The 18,523-nt window shown below is 33.6% G+C and overlaps 2 protein-coding genes across 2 annotated transcripts; one reads left to right on the forward strand and one right to left on the reverse strand.

Annotated features, from left to right (window-relative positions):
• Nucleotides 1-3,604: 3,604 nt before the first annotated feature.
• Nucleotides 3,605-5,014, reverse strand: LOC123891673. Its single transcript, XM_045941582.1, has 2 exons — nt 4,655-5,014; nt 3,605-4,573 (listed from the first exon to the last, which is right to left on the reverse strand). The coding sequence occupies exons 1-2, from the start codon at nt 5,012-5,014 to the stop codon at nt 3,605-3,607; spliced, it is 1,329 nt and encodes a 442-aa protein (XP_045797538.1).
• A 5,703-nt stretch (nt 5,015-10,717) lies between these two features.
• On the forward strand, nt 10,718-11,326 carry LOC123891674 (RING-H2 finger protein ATL79-like). Its single transcript, XM_045941583.1, has one exon. The coding sequence runs from the start codon at nt 10,718-10,720 to the stop codon at nt 11,324-11,326; it is 609 nt and encodes a 202-aa protein (XP_045797539.1).
• The last annotated feature ends 7,197 nt before the right edge of the window (nt 11,327-18,523 follow it).

Here is an 18,523-nt window from a genome sequence, read left to right on the forward strand (position 1 = left end):
TTTGCCGCAAACTTCCCTCCTTTATCCTTTCCCATTGGTCTTTTCAACACTAAATCGCCTTCTTGGAAACTTCTTTGTCTGACTCTCGTGTTATATCGCCTAGCGGCTCTTTGCTTTATGGCGAATTCTCTGAAGTGCGCTCTCTCCCTTTTTTCCTCGATCATGTCTAGGTTCTCTTCCAAAGCTCTATTGTTTTCCTCCTGCGTTATGGTTTCTCTGCGCCAACTGAGAGGATTTATCTCCACCGGGATCATTGCGTCTGAACCATAGACCATTGTAAATGGCGCTTCTCCCGTCGAGGATTGGGGGGTGGTGTGATATGACCACAGGATGGGCGAGATGTGGGCTACCCAAGCCTCGCCTTTGCTATCTAGCCTCCTTTTCAATGCCCTTAATATAACCTTTTTTGCTGATTCAGCCTGTCCGTTAGCTTGTGGGTGTTCCACTGATATAAAGGTGTTTTTGATTCCTTTGCTTCGACAGAATTCCACGACCTTTTCGCTGGCGAACTGAGTGCCGTTATCGGACACGATGTACTTAGGCAAGCCGAACCTGCAGATGATTTTTTTCCAATAAAAAATCTTGACCTGTTCCGCCGAGATACTAGATACTGGCTCTGCTTCAATCCATTTTGTAAAATAATCAACGGCGACGATGATCCATCGCGCTTGTTTGTAGCCAACTGGAAATGGACCAACAATATCCACTCCCCACATGAAAAAAGGCCATGGGGATAATACTGATTTCAATGGCTCTCCAGGCATGTGATGTAAATTAGCGTGTCTTTGGCATTTATCACAGTTTCTCACATACATGGCGGTGTCATCGTGTATATCCGGCCAGTAAAAACCTGCCCTTAATATTTTTCCTGCTAAAGCCCTTGAACCGATATGGCTGCCACATGAACCCTCATGCACTTCAGACATAATGTGTTTTGCTTCTTCATTGCTGACGCATAGGAGGAGGGCGGATGCGAATCCCCTCTTGTACAGCCTGTTTCCCACCATGGAATACCATGCCGCCATCTTTTTCAATTTAAACGCCTTTTCCCTTTCTTTTGGGAGTTCATCCTTTTGGAGGTATCGGATAATGGGGATCTCCAATCTTCCTCCTCTATCACCATCATCAAATCTTCTCCGCCAATGCTGGGAGTTTTTATCGTTTCTTGAATAACGGTCCTATGGCTTCCTGGTTTTTTCGTACTCGCCAGTTTTGATAGTAGATCTGCTCTCATGTTTTGTTCGCGAGGAACATAAACTAATTCGAACAAGTCAAAGTGTTTAGCTAAACTTTGCACTCCCTCCACGTATTTGATTAACTGTGGCTCTTTCGTTTGAAATTTTCCTGACACTTGGTTGGTTATCAGTTGGGAATCACTCATGGCTTTCAACTCCTTCACTTCCATATCCTTTGCTAACTTCATTCCCGCTATCAGAGCTTCGTACTCGGCCTGGTTGTTGCTAGCTTTGAAGGCGAACCGTAATGATTGTTCTATCATAATGCCATCTGGACCCTCCAACACTACTCCGGCTCCACTTCCCCGTACGTTGGAGGCTCCGTCTACCGAGAGGGTCCAAGGTGAGGTTTTCTCAGTTGTTGGCGGGGTAGACATTTCTAAAACAAAATCCGCTAGTCTTTGCGACTTGATGGCCCCTCTAGGTGAGAACGTGATATCAAACTCTGACAATTCAACGGACCATGCTACCATCCTTCCTGCTAAGTCTGGCTTTCTGAGGACGTTCTTGATAGGATAATCTGTTCTAACAACTACCTTGTGGCTTTGAAAGTATTGTCATAATTTCCTAGCTGTGACAACCACCGCAAGAGATAACCTCTCTATCCTCTGATATCTTGTTTCCGCTCCTCTAAGGGTTCTACTTACGAAGTATATAGGCTTTTCTTCGCCCCCTACTTCCTGAACCAGAGCTGAACTTAAGGCTCTATCCGACACTGCAAGATAAAGGTAAAGGGTATTGCCTGGTAACGGGCGCGTCAAGATGGGTGGAGATGCTAAGAATTCCTTCAATTGCCTGAAAGCCTCTTCACATTCAGGCGTCCAGGAGAACCTTTCGCTTTTCCTAAGAGATGCAAAGAAGTGAAAACCTTTTTCACCTGCGCATGATAGGAATCTGGACAACGCCGCTATTCTGCCTGTCAGTGTTTGGACCTCTTTCACGGATGTAGGGCTTCTCATGTCTATGATGGCTTGACATTTTTTCGGATTGGCCTCTATTCCTCTGTTAGTGAGCATGAAACCTAGGAATTTTCCTGCTTGCACCCCGAAAGAACATTTTGCTGGGTTTAGCCTCATGTTGTACTTTCTTACTGATCCCAGAATGTCCAAAAGATCTTCGTCATGGCGATTTCCTTCGGGAGTTTTCACTACCATGTCGTCAATGTATACCTCTAGGTTCTTTCCTATTTGCTCGGAGAAAACCCTGTCCATCAACCTTTGGTATGTTGCTCCTGCGTTCTTCAACCCGAAAGGCATAACGTTGTAAAAATAATTGCAGGTATTCGACATAAAGGCTGTATGGCAGGCATCTGTGGGGTTCATCTTTATTTGATTATACCCTGAGTAGGCGTCCATGAAACTCAACATCTTGCATCCTGAAGCGCCATCAATCAACCTGTCTATGTTGGGCAAAGGATATGGGTCTTTGGGACATGCCTTATTTAGATCCGTAAAATCCACGCACATCCTCCACTTTCCGTTGGCCTTTTTCAACATGACGACGTTTGCCAACCACGAGGGGTATTTTATTTCTTCAATGAATCCAGCCTCCTTTAGTTTCTCCACTTCTTCCGCTATTGCAGCTCGCCTTTCCTCCCCAACCTTTCTTTTTCTTTGGGAGACTGGTTTTGTGTTGGGTGATATTGATAGTTTATGTGTTATCACCCCTTCATCTATCCCTGGCATATCTGAGGGTTTCCATGCAAATAGATCAGCGTTGTCCTTCAAGATTTTGATGATTCTTCTTCTCTCCTCATTGGGCAACGCCGTTCCTAAACTGGTTGTCTGGTGTGGGTGATCGCCGATTTGAACTTGCTCCAGGTCTTCTATAGGGCTCACCCTTCTATCTTGAAATTCTTCCCTTGGATCCATGTCTGAATTTTCTATGATGTTTATGCCACCCGGAACTGTGGCTTGTCTTCTTTCGGATGCTCCATTTGTATTGGATGCTCGATGCCGTATCTTTAAGCTGGACTCGTAACATTTTTTGGCGAGGATCTGATCGCCTCTAACTGTTCCTACTCCTCCGTTATCGAGAGGGTATTTAATTGCTAGGTACAGAGTGGACATGGCCGCCCCCAATGTGTTAAAAGCAGGTCTTCCTATGATAATGTTGTAGGAGGTGAAAGGAGTTTTGACTACCAGATATCGCACTTTGATAGTTTTGGCATTACTACCCTCTCCAAAGGTAGTGAGTAGTGAGGCGTAGCCCATTACATCTACTTGTTCTCCGGAAAAACCAACCAGAGCTCCTGCGTATGGTTGCAATTGCTCCTCCGCTAATTGCATGGCCTTGAAAGCTTCCCAGTACATAATGTCCGCTGAACTCCCTGAGTCGATCAATACTCTCTTTACATCGCAGTTCAGAATTTAGACTTGTATTACTAAGGGGTCATCATCATGAGGCGCTACCTCCAGTCCATCCTTTGCAGTAAATGCCAAATCCGGAACGTCGAGTGGTTGGGGTTGTCTCACGAGGTATATCTCCGAGATGGCTCGGCGTACATATCTTTTCCTTGCTGAGCTTGACTCACCTCCTCCTGAGAATCCTCCTGCTATTGTATTCACAGAGATCCTTTCATTTGGAGGCTCTCTACTTGGCCCTGGGGGATCCCGTGGCTCTTGTCTGGGGATTTTGGGCACGACGACCCGGCCTTGAGCTGCATCGTCTATGAACCTCCGGAGGTGTCCGCTTTTAATCAGTTCTTTGATTAAATCTCTTAGGCGGAAGCACTTTTCCGTAGAATGACCTCTACACCTGTGGTAGGCGCACCAGGCGTTATCATTGAGCCCCAAGGGAATGTTGTTGGTTCTTTTTGGGGGGAGGTTTGCCAAACCATTGGCCAGAATTTCATTTAAAACGTAAACTTTTGAGGCATTTAATGGCGTAAAGTCTTCATTGGCGGGTTGATTTCTGAACTCTCTCCTGGGCGGTTGACAGTAGGGTTTACCGTGGTGCCTTTGCCATGGGTCTCCTTGATGGTTTCCCGTTTTTGGTCGCGGGTGTTCTGGCGCTTTGGTAGCACGTCCCATATACTCCCTCTCCTTGGCGTCTCTTTGCCTTTTCTCGGCGTTACTCTCCTCACCCTTTATATAACACTCCGCTCTCTTGTTTATTTCCTGCATTGACGAGGCTGGTTTTTGGGCTAAGGATTCGTTGAAATGTCCTGCTTTTAGCCCATTGTGAAAGGCCGCCACGAACATCTCCTGGTTTGGATTTGAGACCTTAATGGTAGCTTCGCTAAATCTGGCCAAAAAACTACGCAATGATTCGCCGTGGTTTTGGCGAATAGAAAAAAGGCTAGTTGATGTGACTTTCACGTGTTTCGATCCGGCGAACTGGTGAACGAATTTTTTGTGAAAATCCGCGTAACTTTCTATTGAATTCCTTGGAAGGTTCATGTACCAACGCAAGGCTACATCCTTGAAGGTGCCGGCTAGTAGTTTACATTTCAGGTGTTCCGGAGCATTGATTATGGCGGTTTGTGTTCCAATTGCCATCAGATGCTCTCGAGGGTCAGTTTTTCCGTCAAAGGTAGGAAGGTGAGGAACCTTGATTGCTTCCATGACTTGGGTATCCCATAAGTGCTGCGCCAAAGGCTGTACGTCCATGATGCTCTCTCCTTCCTCCTCTTCTGAAATCATTTTCGCTTTTTCTTTCTCATGTGTCCTTTCGGCCTCGATGGCCGCAATCTGTGTCTGTAAGCGCCGTATTTCTACCACGGCGGCTTGCAAGGTGTTAACGCTAGAACTGTCGTTATTTCCGTGTTCTCCAGCCATGTGGAAATGTTTGATTTTTCGTCTAGTTGCTGTGATAGGCTGGGATCAAATGATTTTACCGCAGCCCCACGGTGGGCGCCAAAATGTTCTGGTAAAAAACAAGGGGGGTTGTATTATTGATTAAATGGTGTGATTACACTTGGTTCAATCCCAACAACCCTGGGAGTTTTATAAGTCAGATTCGGATCCTCTCTCTAAATGAAAGTATGGAGCTATTTATAGAGCATCTAGTCTTCTTCTCCAAGCAAGGATTCCTAGAAATCCGGTCTACAGCGCCTTCTTTGGTGACACAGCGTGAAAGTAGGGATGAGAACCTTGGTCTCCAAGCTATGGCGGTTATGGGAAGTTGGTTTCTTCCTTCTCAAGTCAGCTGTTCACACAGGGAAGAAGGAGATATTTACAATAATACTAAATCTATTTTCTGGATATTGACACGTGATTATTGATCACGCCTTGGCCTCGTATCGCCTAATGGGGCGTTTTAGATCTTTCTGGATTTGGGCCTAATATTCTTTCTTATATTGATTGGGCTAGTTGGATTTGCCTCTAAGCCCATTGCCCAGTCCAAGGTGGAAGGCTCTCGTTGGTAACATAAATAAGCTAAGCTTATAGCTTATTATATGAGCTTATAAGCTTGTTTCAAAAAATTAGAGGTGTTTGGTAACAAGCTTTTTGTACTATCTTATAGCTTTTTTTTCAGATTCTATTTCAAGTAGCATTTGAGCTTATAGCTTATAGCTTTTTACACTTTATTCCATTTTTACCCTTTAATTTAATAACTACCTATCAATTATGTAATTTTATATTTAATAACCACTTTAAAAGCTAATTTTACCAAACACTTTAATTTCAATAAGCTAGCTTTTCAGCTTTTCAGCTATCAGCTATAAGCTAGCTTATCAGCTATCAGCTAGCTTATAGCTTATTTTTACCAAACAGACCCGAAGTCTTTCTAGGTCGAAAGCAAGGAAATGTTGAGGTGGATACCTTTAAGTGTTGTAATCTGTTTATATGATTATAATGAAATGAAGTCCTTCTATATGGATAGATGACAAAATCACTTTGAAAAGAATGGACTAGATTAGCTAATCAATTGGTAGTGAACCAGTATAAAAATTGCGATGTATTGTCTTCCTCTGTGCCAAGATACATATTTGTCATTAATACATAAAATAAATCACTAAGCAAATATTTACTATTTAATAATTATAAATAAAAAAGAAAGGCAAACATGTGTTGTTGATAATACATAAATAAATACGGGACAAATATTTATTATTGATAAATATAAAAAACATGGAACAAATAATTTTCATCAAAAAATATATATATATATATATATATATATATATATATATATATATATATATATATAAACATACACGACATATATTTATCAACGATGTCTAAAACAATTGTAAGTCTGCCATGTAGTAGAAATTCATATTACTACTCTCTCTGTTTCAAAATGATTGAAAAATAGTTTTCAAGCATATTATAACATGCGTAAAAAAAAAAAGCATATTATAACAAAGTAATCATACACACGACAACAATCTTGCATTGGCGAATAATTTTGTAACGGGACTAATTTCACACTATACAATATTCGACCTATTATAATTTACTCTTTTAATATTTTTTAACATTATTTTAATAGAAATATGTAAATTGAAATTAAATTATATAATTTAACATTAATCATTATTTCTACTTATGGCCAATGTTATAAAAACCGGACCGGACCGGCCGGTTCAACCGGTTCGACCGTGAACCGGACACAGCACCGGTCCGGAACAAGTGCCAGAACCGCTAGTCCATTAAACCGGGATAAACCCGCTTTGAACCGGTCTGAACCGGTATAAACCGGAAAAACCGGCGAACCGGGAAACCGGAAAAACCGGCCGGTTCTCTTCTAATAAAAAAAACTGGAATTTCAAAACAAAATTTTTTTTTTCTATTTTCAAACTAGGGTAGAGTTATTCTTTTCACTGGAACATAAGTGCCAAACAGAAACATGAAAATGCCTCTGTTATTTGTTATAAGAAAAAGAAGAAGAAAAAAAATACACGGATGAATTTGAGAAATTAAGGAATAGATCTGTTGTAGTCACACAATAGTTTTTTATTTCTTGATGGTCATACATAACAAAGGAATGAAACAGACCTGAGTAAGAGAGAAAAAGAAGAAACAAGAAAATAAGAAGAAAAAGTGGAGTGGAGGCTGCTCACTAATAGGAATGAGAGGATATTTCAATTCTAGGGTTTAGCTTATAATTGGGCTTTTGGGTTAATACAACTTGATAAAATAATGGCCCAATATATTATAAAATAAAACTAACTTTTTTTTTTGGAGAACTAACTTTCTTTTTTACTATGTAAAAACAAATCAAATTATTGAGTCTAAAATTATTATTTATTCTTCAGCATTATATTTATTTTTAATTATTCGGTTCAATAACGGTTTAATAGCGGTTCAACCGGTTGAACCATGAACCGGAGCTCTCACCGGTTCGATCTCCGGTCCGGTTTTTAAAACATTGCTTATGACAATATCTTTCTACCAGCAGGGGCGGAGCTCATCATGTGCTGGACAGGGCCATGGCCCGCCCCAAGATTTTCATTTTTTTCTCTTCATAGGTATAAAACCCCGCTAAATAGTTTGTTTAGTTTGTTAATTATCAGTTTGCGGGGGTTTCAAACGCCCTCTTTTTGACAATCCAGAATTCACACTCATAAATTAATAATTCAAATATCCTTCTTAATTTATTTTTTTGAAGCATCCCTTCTAATTTTTTATTGTTTAATATTTATAAAAATTTTAGAATGTGTAATTTATTTTGTGAAAGTATTCAAGTATATTTTCTTTGAGAAAAAAATACTCAAATTTTTATTTAAAATAGAGTTTGTGTATAAAAATTCATGTTTGATCAATCTTTTGTTAAAAAATTTTAAATTTATTTATTGAAAATTGTAATGGTTCACCTATTGACTCTTTTTGAGATATCTATTATCTATATTAGACACGCCCTCAATATGATATGTCTTTTTTTTTCTTTTTTTTTTTGCATATTCGATTTATACTAGTTTAAAATTTAAATTAATGGTTTAAGTAATATATTAATATAAATTTTAAATTTGTTCTTTCCTTATGTGTGAGTGTGTGGGCTTGTTTGGATGAGGTTATGCAACTTAACTTAGTAAACTTTTATGTATTATTATAAATATATTTTAAGATAGTTTATGATAAAGAGCCTTACTATTTTTAGCGAACTACAATTTCAAAAGTGATTTTTATCGTTGGATTTCCTTTGCCAGAAGACATGGGTTGTTTAATAAATTGAAGGAAAATACTACGGTTACAATTATAACATACAACACGGTCGTGTTTGCCTTCGTGAACGTATATTTTGCGATAATAAACATACAATTTTTGTTGGTGTGAAAATTTATGAATTAACACAAAATTTTATTTATTTGCATAAATTATTTTCATAAGTTCAAAAATAAGTCCATCCAAAAGAGCCTAATATAGATTAACTTCTATGTAACTTCTTGAGAGTAGTGATTATTAATTTATGGGTAAATATGGTTTTACCCCCTGCAAAATAGGAGAATTTTGCATTACCCCCCTGTAAAATAAAAAGTTTTGATTCCCCCCTCGTAATATTAAGATTCTTTGTTTTACCCCCTGAATTGACAACTTGGATTTGTAATCTTAATTTTGCTGACATGGCAACTATACGTGGCTTTTTTTTTTACACATGGCTTTTTTTACTGTTTTTATTTATTTAATTTTTATTTTGCCACATATTGAGCTATGTCATTTAAAAAAATAAAAAATAAAAAACAAAAAAGGGGAAAAACAAACCGCAAGAAACATCAACAATCTTCACCACTCTCATGGGAAGAACAAACAACAACAACCCATTCTTTCATTCAATAAAAAAAAAAAATCAAAACAACAACAACAAACTTCATCTTCAATCTTAAATTTCATCTCATCAATTCAATCTCAAACCCATAAATCCAAAACCATAAGGGTGTGTTTGTTTCATGGATGCAAAAATGTTTCTCATGATTAGTTTTCCTAGGAACATAATAACTGGAACTTTATTCCAAGGAATTTTAATAAAAAAGGTTTGGTTAACGATTAAAACTCCTGGAAATATTTTTTATTTAATTTTTAAATTTATAAAACCCACCCACAACGTGGGCTATGATTATGCTCAATTGCATTACATTATACTAACTACCGTTATAACCCCTGGAAACAAAACATTCCAATCCTTTTTCCTTAGGAATAGCATGCCTGTGAATGTGGGTATTTTAATTTCCCAGGAACAATTCATTGCTGGGAATATTTTGTGAATTTCATCTACCAAACACAGGAATTAATGTTTCCAATATTATATTCCTGGGAATTCATTTTGTAACCGAAAAAACTCATAAGTTTCTCAAAACATAAAATCTCACAGTTCATACTCCACCACCAGCCACCACCACCGTCGTCGTCCATCTTTCTTTCCCACCAATTGCATCTCTCTTCCTTGCAGCATCACTCTCACTAATTTCCGCCGATTTTCAGATCTGAATTTTGTTTGTTGATTTTCCAAAAAATTAAAATTAAATCAGAATTAATGATGTTTGGAGAACATGTGTTGTTGTTATTTTTCTTGAACTTGTAATTGTTAATCCAACCCATATCCTTCACCAAGATTAAAGGAATGAACACGTGAGAGGTAGAGACCAGAAAGGAGAGGGATGAAGGAGTTGATTATGTTAGGGTTGTTGTTGGTGGTGGTGGTTATGGAGGAAGAGTTTGAATTTGAGGAATTGTGGAGATGATGATTTTTTTATTTTTTTTTCTGATTTAGGGATTTAAGATGAAAGTTGTTTCCTCAGATTTGATATGAAGGTTTTTTTTGGAAAAAAAATTTGTGGGATTTAAGATGAAGAGTTTTTTATTATTTTTTATTTTAAATAACAATGATTTGGAATAATTATAATAATAAAAATAAATAAATATTCTAAGAAAATCCACATATGCATGCCACATCATAAAAAAAAAGATTCCATGTCTATTTGGCGAATTAGGGGGGTAATCGAATGAATCTTTATATTACAGGGGGGTAATCAAAATTTTTTTTTTGCAGGGGGTAATGCAAAATTCGCCCATTTTGCAGGGGGGTAAAACCCTATTTACCCTTAATTTATTTATTTATTTATGGGATTAGGTTTTCGTTTTATTTTTACCGATGGGTAGTATTCTGAATTTTCATATTTAAATAATTAACGGTTTAAGAATTTCTTGACAACAAAAAGGAAGTTTAAGATATTGGAACAAATTATTGTCAAAAAAACTTATAAAAAAAAAAATTTATTGTCAAAAAAAGATATTGGAACAAATAAATTCTCGAAACATATCTTGTAAAGTAAATAAATAAAAAATCTCCAAAGATATATCTCCATAAAAAAGAAAATAAAAATCTTCAAAGATATTCCACAATGCACATCCAATATATATGAACCGTTACTTAGATTTACTCTTTAATTATTTCTAAATCTAAAACGATTTATACATCATGTTTTTCTTCCTTTAACCGTACCCTCAAATATTCATTTGTTCCCAATTTTTTTTTCCATTAGAATTTGTTCCCAATTTTTTTTAACTCTCATTGTTCTTTTCATAGTTTATTCATCCATGGATGAATACCAAATTGATGCATACCCAAATTTTTCACCAGTTGATTTTGACACAAAAAATATTTCATCATGTCCCAATGACAAGTACTTCAATGTAGAGTTCGAGTGCACAAATATGTACGTTTTGAGTGCTATGAAGTTTCAAACTATTAATGATACAAAGTGCCACAAATTTTCAAATGTTTCAAAGGATAAAATAATGCAAGAAACTACCATTGTATCGTGGCTTTCTCAAATGGATGTCCCTCAAGATGCCTTTGGAATTGTTGTGGCAAAAATTTTGGAATGTGCTCGTGATATGGTTAGGGCACATAAGAATGTAAGGGTTATTCCTATTCGAGTCAATATTGTCGTTACAAGGGCCAGCGAAGATGAAAGTGATGAAGATGGTGAAGATGGAAGTGATGAAAGGAGTGAAAGTGATGAAGCGGAGGAGGGATTGGAAGTTGAAAAAGAGAAGAACTGTTCTATTTGCTTTGAAAATTTTAATTTTAATGTTGGTGTTCCTATGCCATGTTTGCACTTGTTTCATATAAAATGTATTCGTGGATGGTTAGAGAAAGGTAATTCTTGTCCTTTGTGTAGGCATCAATTGCCAAGTGAATGAAAAGTGTGCTTATTGTTACTAGGTATTGTTAGTTTTTTTTTTTTTTTTTAAAGTTGTGGTTTGACACTGATTTTTAATAAGATATATAGTATGATTACATTTGTGGTTACAAGCTAACATGGCATTTAGTCTCTTTGCAAAACGGTCATTTTTTAGGTTATAGTCACGTTTATTTGAATATATTTCATTTTCACCTTGTATTGATCAACATTTATTTATTGATTAATTATGAGTTAAATTTGTCTTGAACAAAATTTATTCCTTTAATCATCAAGCAAGTTTTCCCCATGTTGCCTTTGTTTTTATGGACTGGTATTGGTTTATTGGTTTTGGTGTTATTGGTTTTTCTGTTTTAGTTGTTTTTGGAATTAGGTGAATTTCTGGTGCTTGCAAATTGCAATTAGGTAATTTTTTGTGTCTAGCCGAGGGGACTGGTAAGCATGGGGTCTTTGCCCTAATTTGTTTATAACTTCATATAATAAGTCTTTTGTATTTAATTTGTATATTCTTGTTTACATTTCCGCACTTCATGGGGTTCAATGTGATTTTAATTTTAACCCATTTGGGTTGATCTACTCAGATTCGATTCGCTCTGGTGCCAATTTCGGTGGGCTAGTTTATACAGAGCAAAAAAACGTTGTCTTTAAATGGGCCTCACAAGTGGGTGGTGGGATTGGTCCCCTTGAATTAGTCGGTCCTATGGTAAAAAAAATGTAATTTTTATTAATAGTGTTTTTTGAATTCTCTATAAAAAATAACAAACAAAATATAGGGGCTTAAGACTCGTTATGTTGTCCATCTTTATCTTTATCTTTAAAAGTTATAAAGTTTTCATGTAACCCTAATTTAACCCTAATCCTAACCCTAATAATTTATATTAAAATGCTAAAAAATTACTCAGTAAGATTCGAACCATTTACCTTTTAGTTACACTTCTTATTACATTTACCAGTAAGTCATATCAATTATTTTGATATATTTTGTAACCAACACATAATCAATATATGAGTTAAATGACCAATTGCAAATACAAAACTCACTTTATTTGTTACTTCTCCAACTTTTTTTCTTCTTCTTTTTATCCACAAACTCCCACTTTTTTTTTCTTCACATTACTCACTACTTTACTACTAATCAAGCAATATGTTTTTTGAAACAACTAATCAAGCAATTTAACCCGTACGATGCACGGATTTTTTTAGTGATGGATTACTCACACCACAATTTCAACATTGCATTCAGAAAACTTCTCAAGTCTTAAATTGAAGAATTTTTTATTCAATATGCAATGTTTGGGGTTTTTTATATATATAATATATAATTTGTGTACTTCTCTTATGATACTTCGAGAAATTAAATTTGTTTAATATTCGGTCAAAAATGAGATGATTCCTTTTGAAGAACAATTAACATATTTAATCTTTTGTTTGAATTCATAGGTAGCCTATTCCATTTTATTTCTTTTTCATGCATTTTCAAGTTGTCTTGGAAAAACACAAGTTGTGTTAGCTTTGTATTTATTTCAATTTCATCTCTTTTCTATTCATCTTCTCATTGTTATTAATACTATTTTTTGAAAAGTATAATGTGGATTTAAGCCGTTGATTTTTCTCCATATCATGTTTGTCTATTAACTTCTCTCTTAGTTGTTTGTATACTCATAATTGGTTTCCCTTTTGCTATTATTTGTTCACAACAATATATCGGATATATTATGTAAGTTTATATATGTATTATTCAATCAAATAAAAAACGTGTTGCTACAACAAAATCCATAATATTCATCTGTATAATACACGTGCATCGCACAGGTGAAGTATCTAGTTAGTAATAATTTGTTGTTGTTGAAGGGTTAGGGGTTAATGTTGTAATAAGTTGGTAGGTTAATTGATTTAAGCTAAGAGTGAAATGTGTTAAGTTGTAAATGGACTATTCAAATTCTCACTCCATATCAACCAGTCGCCTTACGTTCTTCACCAAGATCAGACCAAATGAACTATTCAAATTACATGTCATTATTACTTGGACCACTATCGCTGAATCTATATTAAGCTCAATATTCATAAATCTCATTCTCCTTGCATAAGTCAATCCTTCAAAGACTCCTCATAACTCTACCACAAAAGCATTACAAATTCCCACACCTTTTGCAAATCCACTAAGGCTCTGTTCGGTAAAAATAAGCTACAAGTTAGCTGATATGCTAGCTTATAGCTGATAGCTGATGGCTGGTAGCTTATAGGTGAAAAGCTAGTAGAATAAAATTAAAGTGTTTGACAAATTTAGCTGTTGTAAGTACAAAATGACATAAAAATACATGGTTAGAGGGTAGTTTTTCTTTTTTGTAAGTGTTAGTGGTTAGTTATTATAATTTTTTAAAAATAAATAAAATTAATGAGGGTAAATATGGAATAAAATGAAAAAGCTATAAGCTATAAGCTCATTCGCTACTTGAAATAGCATCTCAAAAAACGCTATAAGCTAGTTAGAGAAGCTCGTTACCAAACACTTTACATTTTTTTCAAACAAGCTTATAAGCTAGTTCAATAAGCTATAATCTAGCTTATTGGACTTACCAAACAGTGCCTAAGCCACTCTTGACTTCCTCAAATAACTCCACCACATCCAGCTATACCATTATCCTTAACTTTTATGAATATACAATTAACTTTTATTAATTCTTACTCAAACATTCGAATTTTCAGATTAAAGTAAGAACCCTAAATAAATAAAAAATTGGGAGCCCGGGCACGTGCCCATGCTCGCTGGGCGGCATAATCGTCCCTGCTTCCTAGCCCCGTCCGTATTAAGCTTCATAAAAACACCAGTTGGAGCCTGCCAACCAATTTCCAACCGCATGCTCTCCCTACTTTCTGAGTTACATATTTTGGGATCAAAACTTGCTGAAATTTTTTATAGGGACTAAAAACAAAGTTTGATGGGCTTAGGCCTCGTTGAATATATATATATATATATATATATATATATATATATATATATATATATATATATATATATATATATAAACAAGAAGATTGAGATATTTATAAGGACAAAAAATTTATTTAACACTTACAAGAATTAACCTTTTGCAAGAGATTTTTATAAACATGACTGTTAAAAAAATTCAAAATTTTGAATAATACATATATATGAGTTGATTTAAAAGCAGAAATCAAAAATTGCGACTGAAAATATTTTGGGGACCGAAACTTGTACTATACAAGTTGTTGCCAATGAAAAATTTAAACTACTATAAAGGGGAACATGTTGTTATAAATAATTTTAAATAACTATAATATCAATTTTTTAATGATAAACAAACATTTCTTAATCGAATTTGTCAACTTTAATTTAGTACTCCCTCCGGTCCTATATATAAGAGAAACTTTGATTTTTAGATTCTTTGTAAAATTGATGAATTTAGACAATATTATAGTCAAGATTCATCAATTTTACAATGAAACTAAAAAACAAAATTTCTCTTATATATAGGACCGGAGGGAATAATATTTATAATTCAAATAAATGTACCATAAAAAATACGGGACATATCTTTTACTAGTAAAAGGAATTTGTTTTACAAATTTCTCGTAAGGATGCATGAAAATCAATAGATACTTTAGTCAATATTCTGCTATAGAAATCAATAAATTAGTGAAGGCATACATGAAATGTAAGAAAAGAACATAAGACATTATTAAAAGTTGAACAATACGTACCCAAGAGTTATTTTGAAGAAAGTAAATGATGACTCAAACAAAAAATCTATAAATTAGTAAATACATTTTTCTTCCTCACATGGATCTGGAATAAGTAGACTAAAATAATATAACGGTTCTATGTTCTCGATAACAAATGAACAACCAATATCAATAAATAAATGAGAAAAATAAGATTGTTTACTTATAATCATTGTTATGATAAAAAAATATTTTAAAGATAACTTTTAAATGAACAATATAATTTGATAAGAGTAATTGAGAATACCAGCCTTTTCATCCATTAATATTCTATTTGTAGTGAAAAATTATTTCTTTCAACCTACAAGTGAAGAACAAAAACTAAACATTAGTACAAATGAATATTGTTGGATGTCAATACATAGCACCATGGTAGAAATACGCTCAAAGATTGAGTGAAAATGTCAAATATTAAAATTTAGAGTAGAAAAAGAATGTGGGGTGGTGGTTATAAAGAGTGAGAGGAACCTATTAGTCACTAAACTTTCTCATTTTATAAGTTATATTTGGAGGAATGTAAAAAGATGCATACAATTATGATGATTTTTTTTGCAACTGTGCTATTTACAGCGAACAACTTTATCACGAAATCACTGCGAATAATTTGTGGCCGTTAGATCTCAGCTTTAGAGGAAAACATGGGTGGGTTCAAGTAAAAGTGAAAAGGGTGCAACACAGCTCAATATGCGTCGTGATGTTTTTCGTGATGCATTTTTCGCTATATATAGTGTTTTCCTTTTTTTTTGTTACTCATACAATTATAACATTCTATTTGTACTGAAAAGTTATTTCTTTCAACCTACAAATGAAGAACAAAAACTAAACATTAGTACAAATGAATATTGTTGGATGTCAATACATAGCACCATGGTAGAAATTCGCTCAAAGATTGAGTGAAAATGTCAAATATTAAGATTTAGAGTAGAAAAAGAATGTGGGGTGGTGGTTATAAAGAGTGAGAGTGAACCTATTAGTCACTAAACTTTATCATTTTATAAGTTATATTTGGAGGAATGTAAAAAGATGCATACAATTATGATGATTTTTTTTTGTTACTCATACAATTATGATGATGCTAATATCGTTTTTTTAGATTTAATTTAATTAAATATTTATAAGTGGATTTTTTATTTTTTTTTATCAAATAAGTGGAGTTTTCTTAGAGGTGCCACATCATCACAATACTTGCTTATGAGCAACTCAACATTCCTTTTACTAGTAAATAAAAGATTACATATTTATAAGTGGAGTTTTTTTTTTATCAAATAAGTGAAGTTTTCTTAGAGGTGCCACATCATCACAATGCTTGCTTATGAGCAACTCAACCTTCCTTTTACTAGTAACTAGGAATAAACCCGTGCGTTGCACGGGTTCGATTAAAATATATAATTAAAATATTTTTATAAATAAAAAAATAATCATTGTGATAACTATAATCACATATAGTTAAATAATATATATTATTTTAAAATATGATTATGTTTAATATTAGTATATGAGTAAAAAAAAAGTTGTTTAGAAATATTAGATTTTTTATTAATTTATATCGTAGTTTGTTTATATTTTAATGTAATAGATCTCTTATAATATTTCATAAGTTTGAAAGGATGTATCATTTTTTATTTTATTAGTGTAATCATATAAGATTTTAGTTTTCTTTATATGAGTTGCAATTTTATAGTCAAATGTCACTTTGTTTTTTATTTTTGATGTATTCCTTATTTTATTATTTTCAATAAGAGTTGGAGGCATACCTAATTATACTTGTAGACAATATTGCTCATGAGAAATGTTAAAATAAGTTTTGATTATAGAATATGATTCATATATGGTGGCTTTGCCTATTTGTTCCACGTGATCTCATTTTTTGAAAATTATGTATCAAATAGTGTATTTGCTTACTACGTTCTATGCAATTTAAGGTTCCAAATAGCTTATCTACTTACTCATCTCTCGTTCTCTTGGAGTTTATTCTCACTTATTCACTTGGTAAAATTTTATTCCAACTTTATTAGTCCCAATTTTTTAGCCTATTGTTTGGTTCACATTTATTTTTGCTTGGTCCTTTTGTTTTTGGTTTGTTTTTCTTTTACTTGGCGAGGTTTGTGTATCTTCAAAATTATTGTTAGTTTTTGTCCCTCTTATTTAATATTTTCTTGAACATTTATTTTATTTTTTCTTATTATATTATATAAACTCGAATATTTGTTGTTGTTAATATATAAGTTTGGACGAAGATTTTATATATTTGAATTTAGGTTTAATTATTTGGTTAAGGTAAAGAAAGTCTTATAGATGAATTTAAGATTTAACATGTGTCATCTTCTTATTTGCTTAAAGAAATGTCATCTTATTCTTATAAATATTCCACTATTTTATTTTCAGCTGTAACGTAAATAATATTTTAGAATATGTACTTAATTTATCCAAAAAATTATATTATTATGTAAATTAAATTAATAATTTTTGAATTTATTGATGAATTTTAGTTGTGTGTAAATATGTTTAAATATATGTGTGATTATATTTTCTAAATATATGTAAATATATTTTAACATCTACGGTTTTAATAATTTCTAAAATTTATTTTGACAAATGAGCATCAACAATTTTTATTTAATAATTTTTGTCTTTTTTTAATTTAATTTAGAAAGTTTTTAGTACAATTCTAAGTGGGAGGAAAAAGTATTTAACACAATTCTTTTCATCGATTCATTTTATGGTTGTAAGAATAAGATGACATGCGTAGATTAAAATAAGACCGTCTATTAAAATTCATATATATATTCATATTGAACCATCCAGAATTAGGCAAATGTTATACGATAAATGCATGAAGATTATATATTTGGACAACCTCTAAGTCAAGTTGAATCAATATACTTCTTGCATGTATTAAATTATAAGAACCGCATGACTTGAGTGTCAACTACAAAAAAAAAACTTATTTTAATTTCTACTTTGTTTTTGTTTCTATATTTCTCTTGATCGAGATCAAGTAGATCACCTACACATTGTAGACAATATAATATTTAAAAATGAGACACATATTTATATTTCTAAATTATTTGGATTGTCCTCTTTTAATTGAATGCCTCCAACATCAATATACCCTCGATCTATATAAATTTTAAGGCACTTCAAAATCAATAAATAGAAGTCTCTTTTATCCTCTTCAACTTATTCACATGAAAAAAATTAATTATATTCCTATTAATCAACAATTTTTTATACAAATCTTCTACCTTATATAAAATAATAAATGAAAAAGAAAATAAGAAACAAATAAGCTAAAACATTAGACTAATAAAATAATAAATGAAAAATAAAAGTTGTCTAATTACAAACATTATATCAATTAAAAAAATGATGGTTTACAAACTCCCATTAGAGTTAAATACACATCCTTACATGATGTGTCATTTCATAGGCTTTATAAGGAGCAAGGATGCAA

This window comes from Trifolium pratense, linkage group LG6 (assembly GCF_020283565.1).
Source record: "Trifolium pratense cultivar HEN17-A07 linkage group LG6, ARS_RC_1.1, whole genome shotgun sequence".
NCBI classification, from domain to species: domain Eukaryota; kingdom Viridiplantae; phylum Streptophyta; class Magnoliopsida; order Fabales; family Fabaceae; genus Trifolium; species Trifolium pratense.